The sequence below is a fragment of the Phoxinus phoxinus genome (assembly GCF_949152265.1).
Source record: "Phoxinus phoxinus genome assembly, chromosome: 2".
Taxonomy (NCBI): Eukaryota; Metazoa; Chordata; class Actinopteri; order Cypriniformes; family Leuciscidae; genus Phoxinus; species Phoxinus phoxinus.
In genome coordinates this window covers 18980536-18994582 of record NC_136877.1, presented here as the reverse complement: position 1 = coordinate 18994582, position 14047 = coordinate 18980536, and the positions used below count along the sequence as shown (strand labels likewise).

The 14047-nt window shown below is 37.5% G+C and overlaps 1 protein-coding gene across 2 annotated transcripts in view; it reads right to left on the bottom strand.

The window, feature by feature from the left end:
• The window catches only part of adam19a (ADAM metallopeptidase domain 19a), a 106893-nt gene that overhangs the window by 61620 nt on the left and 31226 nt on the right, over positions 1 to 14047 (bottom strand). For both annotated transcript variants that reach the window (XM_079604301.1, XM_079604302.1), the window contains exon 3: positions 5738 to 5814. In XM_079604301.1, coding sequence (XP_079460427.1) covers positions 5738 to 5814 — 77 coding nt within the window. The remainder of the gene's footprint in view (positions 1 to 5737; positions 5815 to 14047) is intronic.

Below are 14047 nucleotides of genomic sequence, written 5' to 3'. Positions count from 1 at the left end.
TTTACTGTTATTACTGTAGTAAGTACATGTAGTTACGTATAACTATGTCACCTTAAAATCAAGTTTTGCCAGTGTTTATATTTTAGACCTAGCGGTATGGTTTTTTTGCAGGAAATTGCGTACATACGTCAATCGCCCGTGTGTGTGTCTCGTCATACCAGTAAATACAGAAAAGTTTCTTCGATTACTTTGACACACGTACGGGAGTGGCATAGGTTAGTTGTCACAAGGAGTGAGAAAGGTTGATATGAAGCACGCTAAATCTTGAACCTCTGGGAAACCACCCGGACAGAACTGAGGAGAGTCTGCTGGCAAAAAAAATATGCGGCAGAACTTGTTATAAAATGACAATCAACACTGGTTTGGCTTTTTGGAGATGGCGAGAAACAAAACACCATGATAATAAAGCAGAACTAAACATAAACGTTAAACTCAGCAGGTGAATAAGGTATGATCAGATACATTGCCATATAAAGCTCTCTAACAGAGTTGATTGTAAAGCATTATCTATTGAGAAGAGTCCTTTCATTATGGATTATTTAAGCAACTGTGCTGGAATTTATTCTCAAGGAAGTACCATGTTTATTAATGGCTACAGTAACGTCTTCAGCTTGTCAGCTTGAGATCCTTTCTATCTTAACTGGTTTTATCTCTTAAGCCTAGTGGTGAATGTTTTATGAGCTGTAATATTCATTTGCACAGTCATGCAGAGCCGAAGCACAACCAAATCAATGTTCTTCCGCAAAATGTATGAATTCTTTTGCTAGAAGGCCAAAAGTTACGTAGTGGGGTTTTTTTTATCTTAAAAAATGTTTTATCTTATATTGTATTTTTCAATTGTCTTTAATGGGAGCGCCGCATTTTTAAAACGGCATTAGCGTAACGATTCGCTGAGCGTCTTTTTCACGCTGAAGCGCTGCGCGTTCAGCGTTTTTTACAGGTCGCCGAGAGTTGAAGAATGTTCAACTTTGGGTAAAACGCAGCACTCATCACTGTCACTTTTTACCCAGCCGTCCAATCACAGTGGAGGAGGGGCGGGACTAATACCACACCGACCAACCGCCACATTCTGCTTGTACAACGTCAACAGATGACCACGGAAGAACAAAATAATAAAAAAAAAGAGCCAGAGAAAATACGTTACATTGTGTCGACATTTTAATATAGAATCATCACAGAAACAAAATATGTGTGAAATGAGATACTAGTGACACTTTCGCGGATATTCCGTATCATAACAAGCAAAGCGTCTCAACTGAAAACGCTCCCAAGAGCCCATAGCTAGGCATTTTCAGCAGAGCGCCTAGCATTTTCAGCTTGCTAAAAACGCTTTGGTGGACACACGGCCTTATGGTGTGAGGCTGTGAAAACAGTGAAATGTGACAGTTAGAAAAAAAAGAGCAGACTTCATGCAAGAAAGTGTCCTGCGTTAATTGGCCAGATTGCTGTGGACTGTGGTTTAATGATATGAAAATAAAACAATCAATATATTGACTTTATAATATAAGCCACCAATGCCTTAAATTATATTAATTTAGGGGCTTTACACAACTAATAATATATGTGATTCATTTGATTAATTAATAAGCATGCGGTATCATGTTACTAATTAGATGGAAAAAAAAAATCATTCGATTGACAGCCCTAACCATTAGTAATACCATGACACCTCTGGCAATGTTTTAAAAGTTCATGAGTTATGACTGTGTTGAATTATACAGACAGCTGTTGGCTTAATCCTGAACATGTGCTGCAAAATATTTAAAATATCATATCCTCAGGGATGAATACATTAAAATATTCATAATAAAATATGTAGGTCAATCACTTCAGCTCTAATGGGAAATGAGGTTCGGATCTTCGGAGTTCAACTGCCAATGGAGCTAAACCGCAACCACCTGTTAGGACTCTTCATTTCATCCCCTTTCGTATTCTTTTCATCCCCCTGTCTCCTTATCACCACTCTCCATGCCCTAAACCCCTCTCGTCCTCCATGCTTCTTTATCCCTTCTCCTTCACACCATCAGTTTATACTTCTCAAATACGTTCCTGCTTTCTCACACGCCCTCCAATCACATTCTCTCCTTTTAGTTTCTCTCTCTCTCTCTCATATTAAGCAATATAAACTCTATTAATCTCTTTCACCCTCGATACACCACGATCTCCTCCCCTCTCTCTCTAAAACGCAACCTTTTCACAAACCACTTGACCTTAAAAGAAACCCACAGACTACTCCACAATGCCATCGCTAGAAATGAGATGGCTAACAACCACTGTAGTACCTTAAAATACCAAATGTTAAAGGACAAAACTTCGGCATAATTCAGTTTAAAATTTAATTAAAATATGTGGTAAGATCCTCCCCAAAAGAGATTAAAACTCATTACTCCAGGTTATAAACACTGCCTAAAGCATGCCCGTCATCTGCCCGTATCTGCTCATTCACTCGCTTTAAACTGTCTATCAGCCTTTTCAATTAAATAGCAGCTCAGATGCAAACACACACAAACATGCTCATTTACATCACAAATAACTTGGCTATGAATAAAATGCCAAAACCATGCACGTATTATGAATTTTGTGAAAAAACCACACACAACACTGTACCTATTTCGTATTGTCATTTGCAGAATGAGAGCCTCTTATTGTTATTCTCGTGGAAAGAAAAGATCTGGGATAGACAGACTAACTGCATGGAATACACAATGGAGCCATTCAAGATGCCTACAAGTTATGCCTACATTTTCACTTAGGAAACTGTACTTAGTACTTCCATAAAAGGAAAAAAAAATATGCCTGGAGGTTTTCTAAAGGTTTTTATGGTCATGTTATGGATCACACATGATGCAACGCAGCCATAAGAACAGTGACCCTTAACCCAGAGGTCAGAATGCCAGTCTAAAGTTAAACGATGATCTTTACTTATGTTTTAAAATGAGTTCATGGTTAAACTACCAACATTGCCTATTATGGCAATTATTTCCTTCTGTTTTTTCAACTTATTTTTCAAGTGGTTGGTGTATTAGAGCTGCATAATGAATAATCACATCCATGATTATGGATAATTTAAATCTAACTGCATTGCATTATGTTTTTTTTTTTTGCAGAGGTTGAGAATTTAAACCAATCGCAGACATTTCTGTTGTGTTAATAAATGCAAGCATTTAAAACTACCAGTAACTACAACCAATCCTAAACAAGATTAAATCAGTTTCATCCAGGTTAAAACTGTTTCGCTACACTTCCATTTGCTGTGGTACACAAAAAATAAGTGCTTTAGAAACACTACCTGACGCCAAAAAGACGCTTCAAAACAGAAAGCAGCTGTTAGTAATTTGAATTTATTTTCTGGTTTGCTATTTAGATTGCACTCTCTTGGAATGTAGACTGTGGAATGTGGTTTATGGAAGTAAAATAACTACAGATGTCCTTGAAACAAAAAAAAGCATCTTGAATTGCACTAATTGAAATAAAATGCATTGCATTAAGAGTGCTGGCATTTTAATGCATTGTATTTTCAGTGCTTATGTTTTTGGGAGCTAAAATTCAACATGATTGTTTAAACTGTGAATATTTCAAATGAAACATTTTATACACAATTTCATTATTATTACTTTCATTATTATACTAATTTACATTATTATTACGAACTTAATAATCCATATTCAGCTTCCATTTTTATATTTTTATTTTTTTATATCACCTTTAACCCTCTGAGCCCGGAGAACACGCCAGCACATTCTGCTGGATTTTTTCCTCATGACAGTGTAAACAACTTTAAAAAATCCGTCATTTTTGGCCATGCAAAAAAGTAATTAAACATAATTTTAAACTATAAAGGGTCTTCTTTTATTTGTGTACACTTACAATCACAACAAATCCTTATGTTTTTGTAAAATAAAGAAAATAGAGCTGTCGCTGTCTCCGCGGGAAACTTTCTGAAAGACGTCTGAATAATGAACTGAACCTCAGCGAATACTTATCACACAAACATGAAACGTACGTCTAAAGAAAGCTTGAAATATTTACTTTTAAATAAAACAATTCACATTTAAAACAAATATTCTCCTGGAACAACCCGATCACACTAAATGCGTCTCTATAGCACACAGTGTGTTTATCGTGTCATTTATACGCGGAAATTAGTTTTTACGTGCGTAGGATACGCATGGGTTGGTTAGGGTAGGTTTAGTAGTGGTGTGTATTATACGTTTGGGTAGAATTAGTGGTGGCTTGAAATGAACAATATACACTCATTATTTCCCATTTGGTTTCTATCTCGGTATGATATTACACCAGCTCCAGTTTAGGAAACTGCGATCTGGAGTTGGAATCTGGAAAGAGGGCAAAAGATTTACCCCATAGATTTCGCAACAAATTCAAGCTGGCTGTGTGTATTGTCACATCGACAGAAATCTGCTTAGTTTGAAGGTGATCTCTCTGTGAGCTATGCTTCATACATCACTACAGTACTGACAATAGACAATGTATGTTTTTTGCCCATGAAATTTGACCAGAATTTCACCGGAACCGTAAAAGGCATAGACACATTGTTAATAACAATTCAACGCGCTGTCAACAGCGTTGTTGATTATAATGGCAACTTTTGCAAGATACAACCGCGTTGTTACTAATGTAAGGTTGTCTTGCTTTACTGAAGCATAACCAGCAAAAACGCAATTCAGGGACACAGATCTCTCAGTTGCCATACACAAAATAAATATTTTATAATATATAAATTCTATAATCGTTCTGCCCTGTAGTGTATAGAAAAACAGGTGTGCTTCTTTGGAAATGGCCCTTTTCACAAAGCAGACACCCATTGCCCTTCCCTTTGCGAATAACCTTTTCTGTATGCTCTGCTTCCTGTTGTGTGTTGAAAGCCCTCCACTGCAAGCGATGCAACGTAAAGAAGCAATTAGACAAATGGCATTACACTCAAGTAATGTACCTTCCTTTATCCATTTCAAGAAAACCTTAGTCTATAGATTGAGTGAATTCATTAAAAAGTCCTCAAGCTATCCTCCATTTCCTGGATCCATTACAATGCGGCTGTGATCTAGATTCTATGCCAGTTCTCTATGCCCTGACTTTCCTCATTTTCTTCACTTCGACCTGCTTGGAGAGGACTTAGTCTTGTAAAAACTCCAAAAAAGACTGTGGGACCGTTTTGAGGGTTCCTTCGGGCCTAGAAAATACTCAGGAAGTCAGGCTGCTCTGTGTTTATGTGTGTCAGTGTGTGTGTGTGTGTGTGTGTGTCCTTTCTTCTGACCTACATTTGGAGAACCAGACTGGGAATGCAAGGTTCATATGTGGTTAAAATAAACATTAACTCTGCCAAGTAACACTAATCTGGTCCTGCAATTTCTGAGGAGGAAAAGGCAATCCATCCCCAAAGGTTTCAAGTACAGTCAGACTCAGACTATGACTCCATGGCATTGGTTCATCTCAGCATTTGGCAGAACAATCAGAGTGTGATAGAGATACCTGTTCTCTTTTCCAGAAGATCAAGTAATTATTCAACTGTCTAAACTCCAGCACACATCCTGGAGCCATTTTACCATTTACAGATAAATTCAGCACCACTCCCACATCTTCACCTTATTAACTAGATCTAGATATTGGATTCAACAAAGCAATTAGAAAATCTTTCAGCAGTACATTAATCAGATCTGCAATCAGATAATTTTTTTCTTCAATTATGTGTATGAGTTAGTCATGTTAAGAGGTTACTTACTGATTCTTTTCAACTTGTAGAACCAATTTCAAGTCCTGGGCTGAGACCAGAATCTCTCCCCTCTCTGGGAACTGGTCCTGATGAGCAGAAAATTACAGACTCGGGTCAGTAAATCGTCCTTTTTTTTTTACAGATTCAGATCAGTAAATCTTACTTTTTTATTATTTAAGAAATGATCACTTTCATGCAGCAAGAAGGCACGAAATTGATCAAAAGTGGCAGTAAATACATTTACATACAGTAGTTACGAAAGTTTTGTATTTCAAATAAATGCTGTTCTTCTGAATGTCCTATTCATCAAAGAATCCTGAAAAAAAGTGTATAACTGTTTCCACAAAAATATTAAAGTGGCACAACTGTTTTCAACATTGGTAATAATCAACCCATTTTCACTCCCAAGGAGTCAAACACTGAAGCATTGTCAAGTGCTTTCCACGTCACAATTAAGACGTTACCCTAGGAATCACATCGGCGAACAGGGAACTCCATTGATTTAGATAAGAAACCTTTGGCGTCAGACGTGTTGGACATGGGAATGTTATCATCATGATTAAATTATATATATTGGGTTATAATTTTGCCATTATGAAAGACAGCAGTAATAGCTGCTGAAAAATAATATTAACTGTGTAATTACATGTTTGTAATAATATTTCTCAATATTACTGTATTTTTTTATTTTGATGAAATTAATGCAGAGGAAACTGAATGTTAGTGTATATTTAAATAAATATAGTGCATTTTGAACGAATGCTGACTTAAAACCCTCTAAGCGTTATGATTTAGAGATATTTTCAGTGACGATTTTAAAGCTTCAATCATATGAAAGTCAAATCCTCAGTAAAGAGCTCTCTCCAAAAACCATGTCATTCAAAACAACTGTAGTGTTTTTTAAAAATAAAATCATCTCTTTTTTTTTTGAGTCAGCTGCACACTTAAAGCCTGCCATACAGGAAAGACATTGTGTTGAAGCCAACGGGCCAGGGCTCGTGTTTAGCATGTGTTTACTCTGCATGCCCTGCTTGTGGTTAGCTGTGCTAGCAGATAAAACGGGTAGGAGTCTGAAGACTTTGATCCTCCATGTAAACCCTTTCCAAAAAGTCAGACATCAGTAGACATGAACTCCTCCCTCCAGCCATCAAAAGTCCTGCGATACAAATGGAACATTTCTTAGTCCAGCGGCAACCCAAGTCAGTAAGATGTTCAATAGACCTTGGGGAGAATGTTGTATAAACAGTACCCCTATAGGGACCACACATGAAATGACTGGAGCAGCAGAGAATAGTGATGATTCCAAACATCTTGCTGCTAGCACATTCTGCGAAAGTAATTTGACGGTGGCAGTGTTTGTGAATTATTACTATCCTGCTTGCTATATGAAGATGGGAGATAATAAAACGAGCAAAAGAAGAAAAAAAGCAATTAGACTTACAACAAAGGAGGTACTCAATATATATCTAGGGACAGAAGAGACCAGAACACCCAAGAAACCACATAAACATGACCGTGGAAACTAAGAACAACTAGAAACTATTGCACAGCCAACCCATCACTAATATTTGCATCACTAATATTGCATAGCAACAACATGGGATCCACCCACAACTTTTGCATAGGCAAGAAACACTAATATATTTTTATGTAAATGTAGCAATCACATAGCAACGCCATTAGCAACATAGCAACACCCTGCCATCACCCCAACTCCCTATAAACTTTTGCACAGGTAAGTGCCACTCCTCAACAAATGTAGGAGCCACATAGAAACTCCCTGGCAACCCCTATAACACCCTATAAACTTTTGCATGGGAAAGACTCCATACAAAAATGTAGAATCCATATAGTAATGTCCAACCACATACAGCATTTGCACTCATGTTTTCTTTAGAAAATGTAACAACACCCTTAGAAACTGCATAGTAATGCCCTGACAACCACCCACATCACCTTAGTGACTTTTACTCTGGCTAGCGGCACTTACATTTTCCACAAACAAATGTATAAAATGTCAGAAAAAGTAAAAATCTAGTTTCTAATGCAACTGTGGAGGAATTATTGGAACATAAAGACATATTTTATATTTGAAGAGAGGAAATGCATTAGAAATCACAGGACTATAGACATCTATCAGAATGTTAGGGTGTTTCGCTCCATGGGATAAAGGAAGATGAGACGAGGAGGTTTAAAACAATCACATCTCACAAATCAAAAGGTTGAGATGGAAGAAATGAGGAGCTGCAGAGGGGGTCACTTTTCCTGAACATAGGATTTATGCATAGGCATTGTAGGCAGGTGCCTATGCTTGCAATAAAAATAATTAGTATATCTTATTATTACTAAACCTCGTAACTCCATTGGCTCCTCAAACTGTCGGTAAAACCTCATAACTCCACTACCTTCTTGAATCTGGAATGAAGTGCCGCACACAGTTTTGACCATCTCTGCTTGCTTGCAATGCAAAGGCAAATAAAGAACTGGTTGTTTGAATCAGAACAGCATTTTCTTTACTCAAGAAATCCGTCTCTTTAACCTCGAATCATCATAGAGTTCAACAGTTCGGTTTCCAGAAGTAAAAACTTGATTTTGAATGATAACTTATAAACCCTTAAAGATGAGGTTGTTAATCCATGGTATTTGATTCCTGCTGAAGCCATCAGCCCGGATTATTTCAGCTTATTTTTTAAAATAACCGTGTTTAACAGTGGGTTTCCTGGTGAAAAACTACATGATGCTGTACAGAAAATGACACCAAGAAGAGAGACGAAAGAGCAACACGGTCCAAAATAGCTCCGCCCACTCCCATCAAGCACTGCGAATGGCGTAATCGATTCATCGCTCTCAAAATACTGAAATGTTGCATATTTTGCAATAAACTTAAAATGCATAGTTTTTTTTATTCATTTGTAAATGAGTAGTCTTATATTTATTCATAGTTTTTAATTTGATTATGCTGTTTGCAGTACTTCATGGGCTTGTAGTTCTTTCCCTCACTAAAACCGTTAAGTACACAGTCTTGTAATTTGTCATTCTGTCTGATTTTCTAAAACTTTTTTGCTTCAAATCAAAATTTGTAGTGTTGTGATTCACCTCGTAGCCGATTTCCTTGGTTCATGATTTATAACTGAAATATTGGAGAGATAAAAAGAAAACCAGCAGCGCTGAAAAAGTGTGAGGGCATTGTTGCACTCTATTGCCAATACTGTCTGTTTGTCAAGCCTATTGCCAAGCCTGCCCGCAGCTCTTCATCTTTGTTTAACATAAAATTTAGGCCAAATGGCCAAAAAAAATGTATTTAGCCTGTCACAATATGAGGTAAATCCAGCCCTGCATGCCGCTGTCAAAGAGACAGGTGAAGGGAAGAAAGAAGAAGTCAGACCTCGGGCAGCGGGATAAATTGATGTTAGAAAAGGGGAGATAGAAAGATGAAGACACAAAAACAAAACTGCTTGGAAGTGATTGTACAGAACTGTAGATGACAGAAGTTCTCGTCATGTTCTTTGTGAAGTCCCGTAAGTAATGCTGTTGGAATTCAGATCCCCAGACTTAGCAGTCAAAACATCGGCACACCCTAAATCTGTTATCGTTTAACATTTCATTCCTGTCAAATGCTTGATTTGTGTTCGTTTATTTGCACTCTATGTCACAGGCACAGCCAATTTAGTCTAACTTTGGACAACATTTTTTTTACGTATATCCCCAGACACATTCCTCTAATGACGATATCTTACTTAAAAAAATAAAAACAACTGATTAAGAATACCCTTTCGGACACCTCTAGACTCTTCATCACCTCAAGTTTAAATATTTATATGAGGGGAATCGGTTGTCCCACTGTTGACATGATTACATCTGAATGATAAATGAAAGAGCAACACAAAGCCAGGGAGGTGGGCATTGAGGCGCGTGGTATCCGCAGTCCCAGAGCTCATGCTGGGCTGCAAGCTTGTAGTCTTTTAAAAGACTGCACCATACTGGGGCTTTACATTTGTGCCAAGGCATGCACATCAGCTGAACATTTTCATACATAATAGAACATTAAAAGGAAAAAGGAAAAAAGGAAAAGCTACTCATCTTCACGTTTCAAAACCTGTAAAAAATGTTGATCTTCACAAAAGGAGACATTTAGCAGAATTCCAAATCTTCTTAAGTTTAATAATAACTTTGGCTACGTTCAGACTGTAGGCAAAATAGCCTACACAAATCATTTCCATCGAGTGATATGCATGCCTTACTGATATGCTGATATGTTCAGCTGATATGCATGCCTTGGCACAAATGTAAAGCCCCAGTATGGTGCAGTCTTTCAAAAGGCTACAAGCTTGCAGCCCAGCATGAGCTCAGTACAGTTCAGTTCAGCACAGTACGCAATTTTTGCCGTTTCCATTGTCAGAAGTTGTGAACGGTACCGTTCCACTTTTTGGGACCCTGTCGTTGGGGTCCCTAGCACAGTAGTCCGCTATTAAAGTGTGGAGCTAGACAGTTGATTGGTTGACAGAGAATCGTCACTTGCGAGTGCAATTCAGCTGTGTTTTTCCTTGCAGCCTGCAGCCTTTGCTCAAACAAAGCTTGTCTTCTTCTTGTGACAAAAAGCCACATGCCGAGAAGCAAGAACAAGATCTGCTGTATGCCCTCCGTTGTTGTTTACTGTGTCGCTTTCTTCTTCTTCGCAGAAGAATGACGTTGATTACTACACCACGCCTATCAAGTAAGGGTCGAGCAAGCCGGGCCATGGTTTATCATCCCGAATCGTACTGAACTGTACCGTACCGCTCGGTGGAAACGAGACATAATTATTTTGGTCATACACCTGTCAAAAGTTTGGAAACATTTATTTTTATGAAAGTAGTCTCTTATGTTCACCAAGGCTGCATTTATTTATTCAAAATTACAGTAAAAACAGTAATATTGTTAAATATTTGTACAATTTTAAATAATTGTTTTCTATTTTTCAGCATCATTACTCCAATCTTTAGTCACATGGTCATTCAGAAATAATTTGTATATGCTGATTTGCTGCTCAAGAAACATTTATTATTGTTGTTATCAATTTGGTGTCTACTTTTGCTACATTATTGTGGAAACAGTGATACCCTTCCAGCAGTTGTGGTAAGATTAAAAAAGAGAGAAATGATTACTTTTATTAATCAAGGATGCATTAAATTGATCAAAAGTGACAGTGAAGAAATTGATAATGTTACAAAATATTTGTATTTAATAAATGCTTTAATAAATGTAATACATACATTTTTTTTAATCAGAAAGGTCCACTTCCACATGAGGTCCTAAATCAGATACAAGTCTGATGTTTTCCAATACACTTTCAATGATTAAAAAAAAGAGCGTCAGGAACATTTTTCTAAACTTCTCTTTTTGTGTTTTATTGAAGAAAGTCAAATGGGTGAACTATATATCCCTTTAAAAATTGAAGAGTGAAAAGCACCCTCCTTATGTTTGCGATTACTCTTCCAAATAATGTAATGACCTATCAGTGCATTTTAGGTTGGGCAATCCCACATTGAAATAATGAATTCTAGCTATGAGAGCTGTAGGGGTCCAAAATAATGTATTGCCGTGTGAAGTGTTTGGAAAACATTGAAAGTATAGAGATGCATTTAAATTTGAAGTGTTTTCACACTCTCTTTTTCACTCAGCCTGCTTCACAGAGCACCAATATGGGCTTTGCTTTGGCTAATATTCTGATAAGTTTAGAAACATGACATCCTTTTTCAGAGAGCATGCTAGCACATAATAGCAAGCTGGGACCACAGAGGAACCTCATAAAAGTGTGTTTACATCAGCTGAGGAAAATCAAAGGAAATGTGATTTCATGTTAAATCTTTTCGCTTTGCCGTGTGACAAATTGTCCCAGTTTCATATTCACTTGGTAAGGAAGCTAATTCTCATTTTTTTTGTGCGTACATTTTCCTTTGAACTTACTGGACACATTTTGACTAATGGAGGTAAGAAATTATTGAGCTTCCCGGCGCTACACATATGAGACCTTTTATAGTGCAGTTATCAGCTCTCGTAGACAGACGGCTTTGAGAGATGTGGAATCAGCTATGAGGACAATCTTTTTAATATAACCTGTCTGCCATTAAGGGAGCTGTGTGCACCAGATCAAATTTACCACAGTCTCCTCCTGACATTCTATCCTGAAGGGCTCATCATCGCTCATTCTGTGTGTGTGACTATGTCAAAGAGGAGTCACACAAGAGATGATTTGTGGGAAATTAACTGGGGCTAAAGTCAGCTAGCCAAACCAACGGCTCCTGGCCATCAAATATAGGGTTTTGATAGAAGTTACTCTTCTATATTTATCTAAGACCTCAGTCTCAGACTTCTGACCATCTTGTTCAGTTTATGGCAAAGAACACGCTTAGACAGGAAGAGACTGACTGACATGTCAACGACTCACAATGCGTTTTGGTTTTACATGCTGAGGCAGGTTTATTGGAAATTTGTAGATCTTGTGTAGATTTTGTCAATAAGATAAGATTTTGTCAGATCGTGAAAATGCTTTCATGCGTTCTTCCCTTTTTTTAGGGGAGAGGAAGCTGGGGACAGATTCACAAAAATTTCTTAGGATAAATTGTAAAAAGTGTATATAAAGATTATAAAGAAAATTTTGGAACATTGAAATCCAAAATTGAGAGCCTGCTCTCTGATTGGTCAGATGGCTGTTGTGAATGGTGTACCGCTTCCAGAAGCTTCCTCAACACTTACAAACAGTAACGAAAGCATCAGTTTTACAGTGTTCATTTGAAAGCCATTTGAAAGCTTTCGCAGCGCAGAAAAAAAGCAGTCTCTCGATAACGTTACGATGCCTCAGCTACAACTAAAGTGTTTGAGGGCGGGTCAAAGTACACATTGTTCGCGAACAGCCAATGAAGATCATAGAAGATCAATACAAAACATGTGAAACTTTATTCTTAAAAAAAAAAAAAGCAGTTAAGAAGATTTGTATTCATAAGAATGTTTAGTGAATCTGGCTCTAGTACAGCATAACAGTACAATTTACATTTGGCCTTCAAATCTTCATTGGCTTTATAGTGTTCAGTGCTTGAACATATGATAAAATCATCTTCACAACAACACCTGACACAGCTGTTTTTTACCTTTAAAAAAAAAGTATTTCAATGTCATTTAGAATAACGGTACTGAAGTATGTATCTGAATACATGGAACACCTGAAAAGACAATCATACCATGGCTGTGCGATTAATCGAAATCGCAATACAATCGTGATGTGAGCATCAGGAATTTCTAAACCACAGAAAGCATGATTTTCCCGCCAGTCCCCCTCAGTGTGCAAGAGCAAGAACAGAACGAGTTTATCGTTATGACAGAAGAGAGCACAGAAACAGGGAAGGTGAATTCAGGGCAAGACAAGGACTTGGCCAAGAAAAAAAACTACATCTGTGGTTTGGGAATATTTTGGATAAATGAGAGATGCAGGATATCACAATATTGATCAAAAAGTCATGATAGTATTCAGTAATTCAGATCGAGTGTGTTCAATGTACAGTAGTGTATTGTAGGAAGGATAACACAAACAATCACATATTCACACGCACGCACGCACGCACGCACACACACACACACACACACACTCACTTAAATCTAACCTTGGCACACAAAGCCATATGCATACTGCTTCTTAATTACACACATTCTTCACATTCCCCCCACAAAGACCTGCAAAATCTTTGAATGCCTACCTTTTTGAACATATGTCCAGACAGTTTTGGAATGAAAATATGACTCACAACATACTTGGAAAAAAAAGAGACAAAAAAAACCTTGATGTCCTCCAACAGAACCATTCAAATTCATTTATTTTTGGTTAGCTGTTCTCATGCACATCCATCTCTCAACAAAAGTGAGTCATCTGTCCAACAAAACAACACTGAATGAAGAAACATTATTAAATAATAAAACTGGCCATGTCTCAGCTACTTTTTGTATGCTGCTTTGTGTGCCGATCTTCGTGTGTGTGTGCGCGCGTGTGTGTGTGTGTGTCTGAGCATTCAATGCTGCTTTTCTAAACTCCCCACATCATTTTATATAAGATTTGCTGAACCGTACAAAAGGCGACATTCAGTTGGAGCATGTGGATTGTGCCAGACTGTCTTATTATGTGGCTTATCAATTCTTTAACACACCTACCTACCTTCAGACTAGCACATAAACACACACACACTCACATTAAAAACCCTATTAAACCAGTTAATACAAGTCTGTAATTATATATTCTTTATACAAGGAACATGTATTCACCTACTTGTGAGTATGACCCAAATGCCAGGT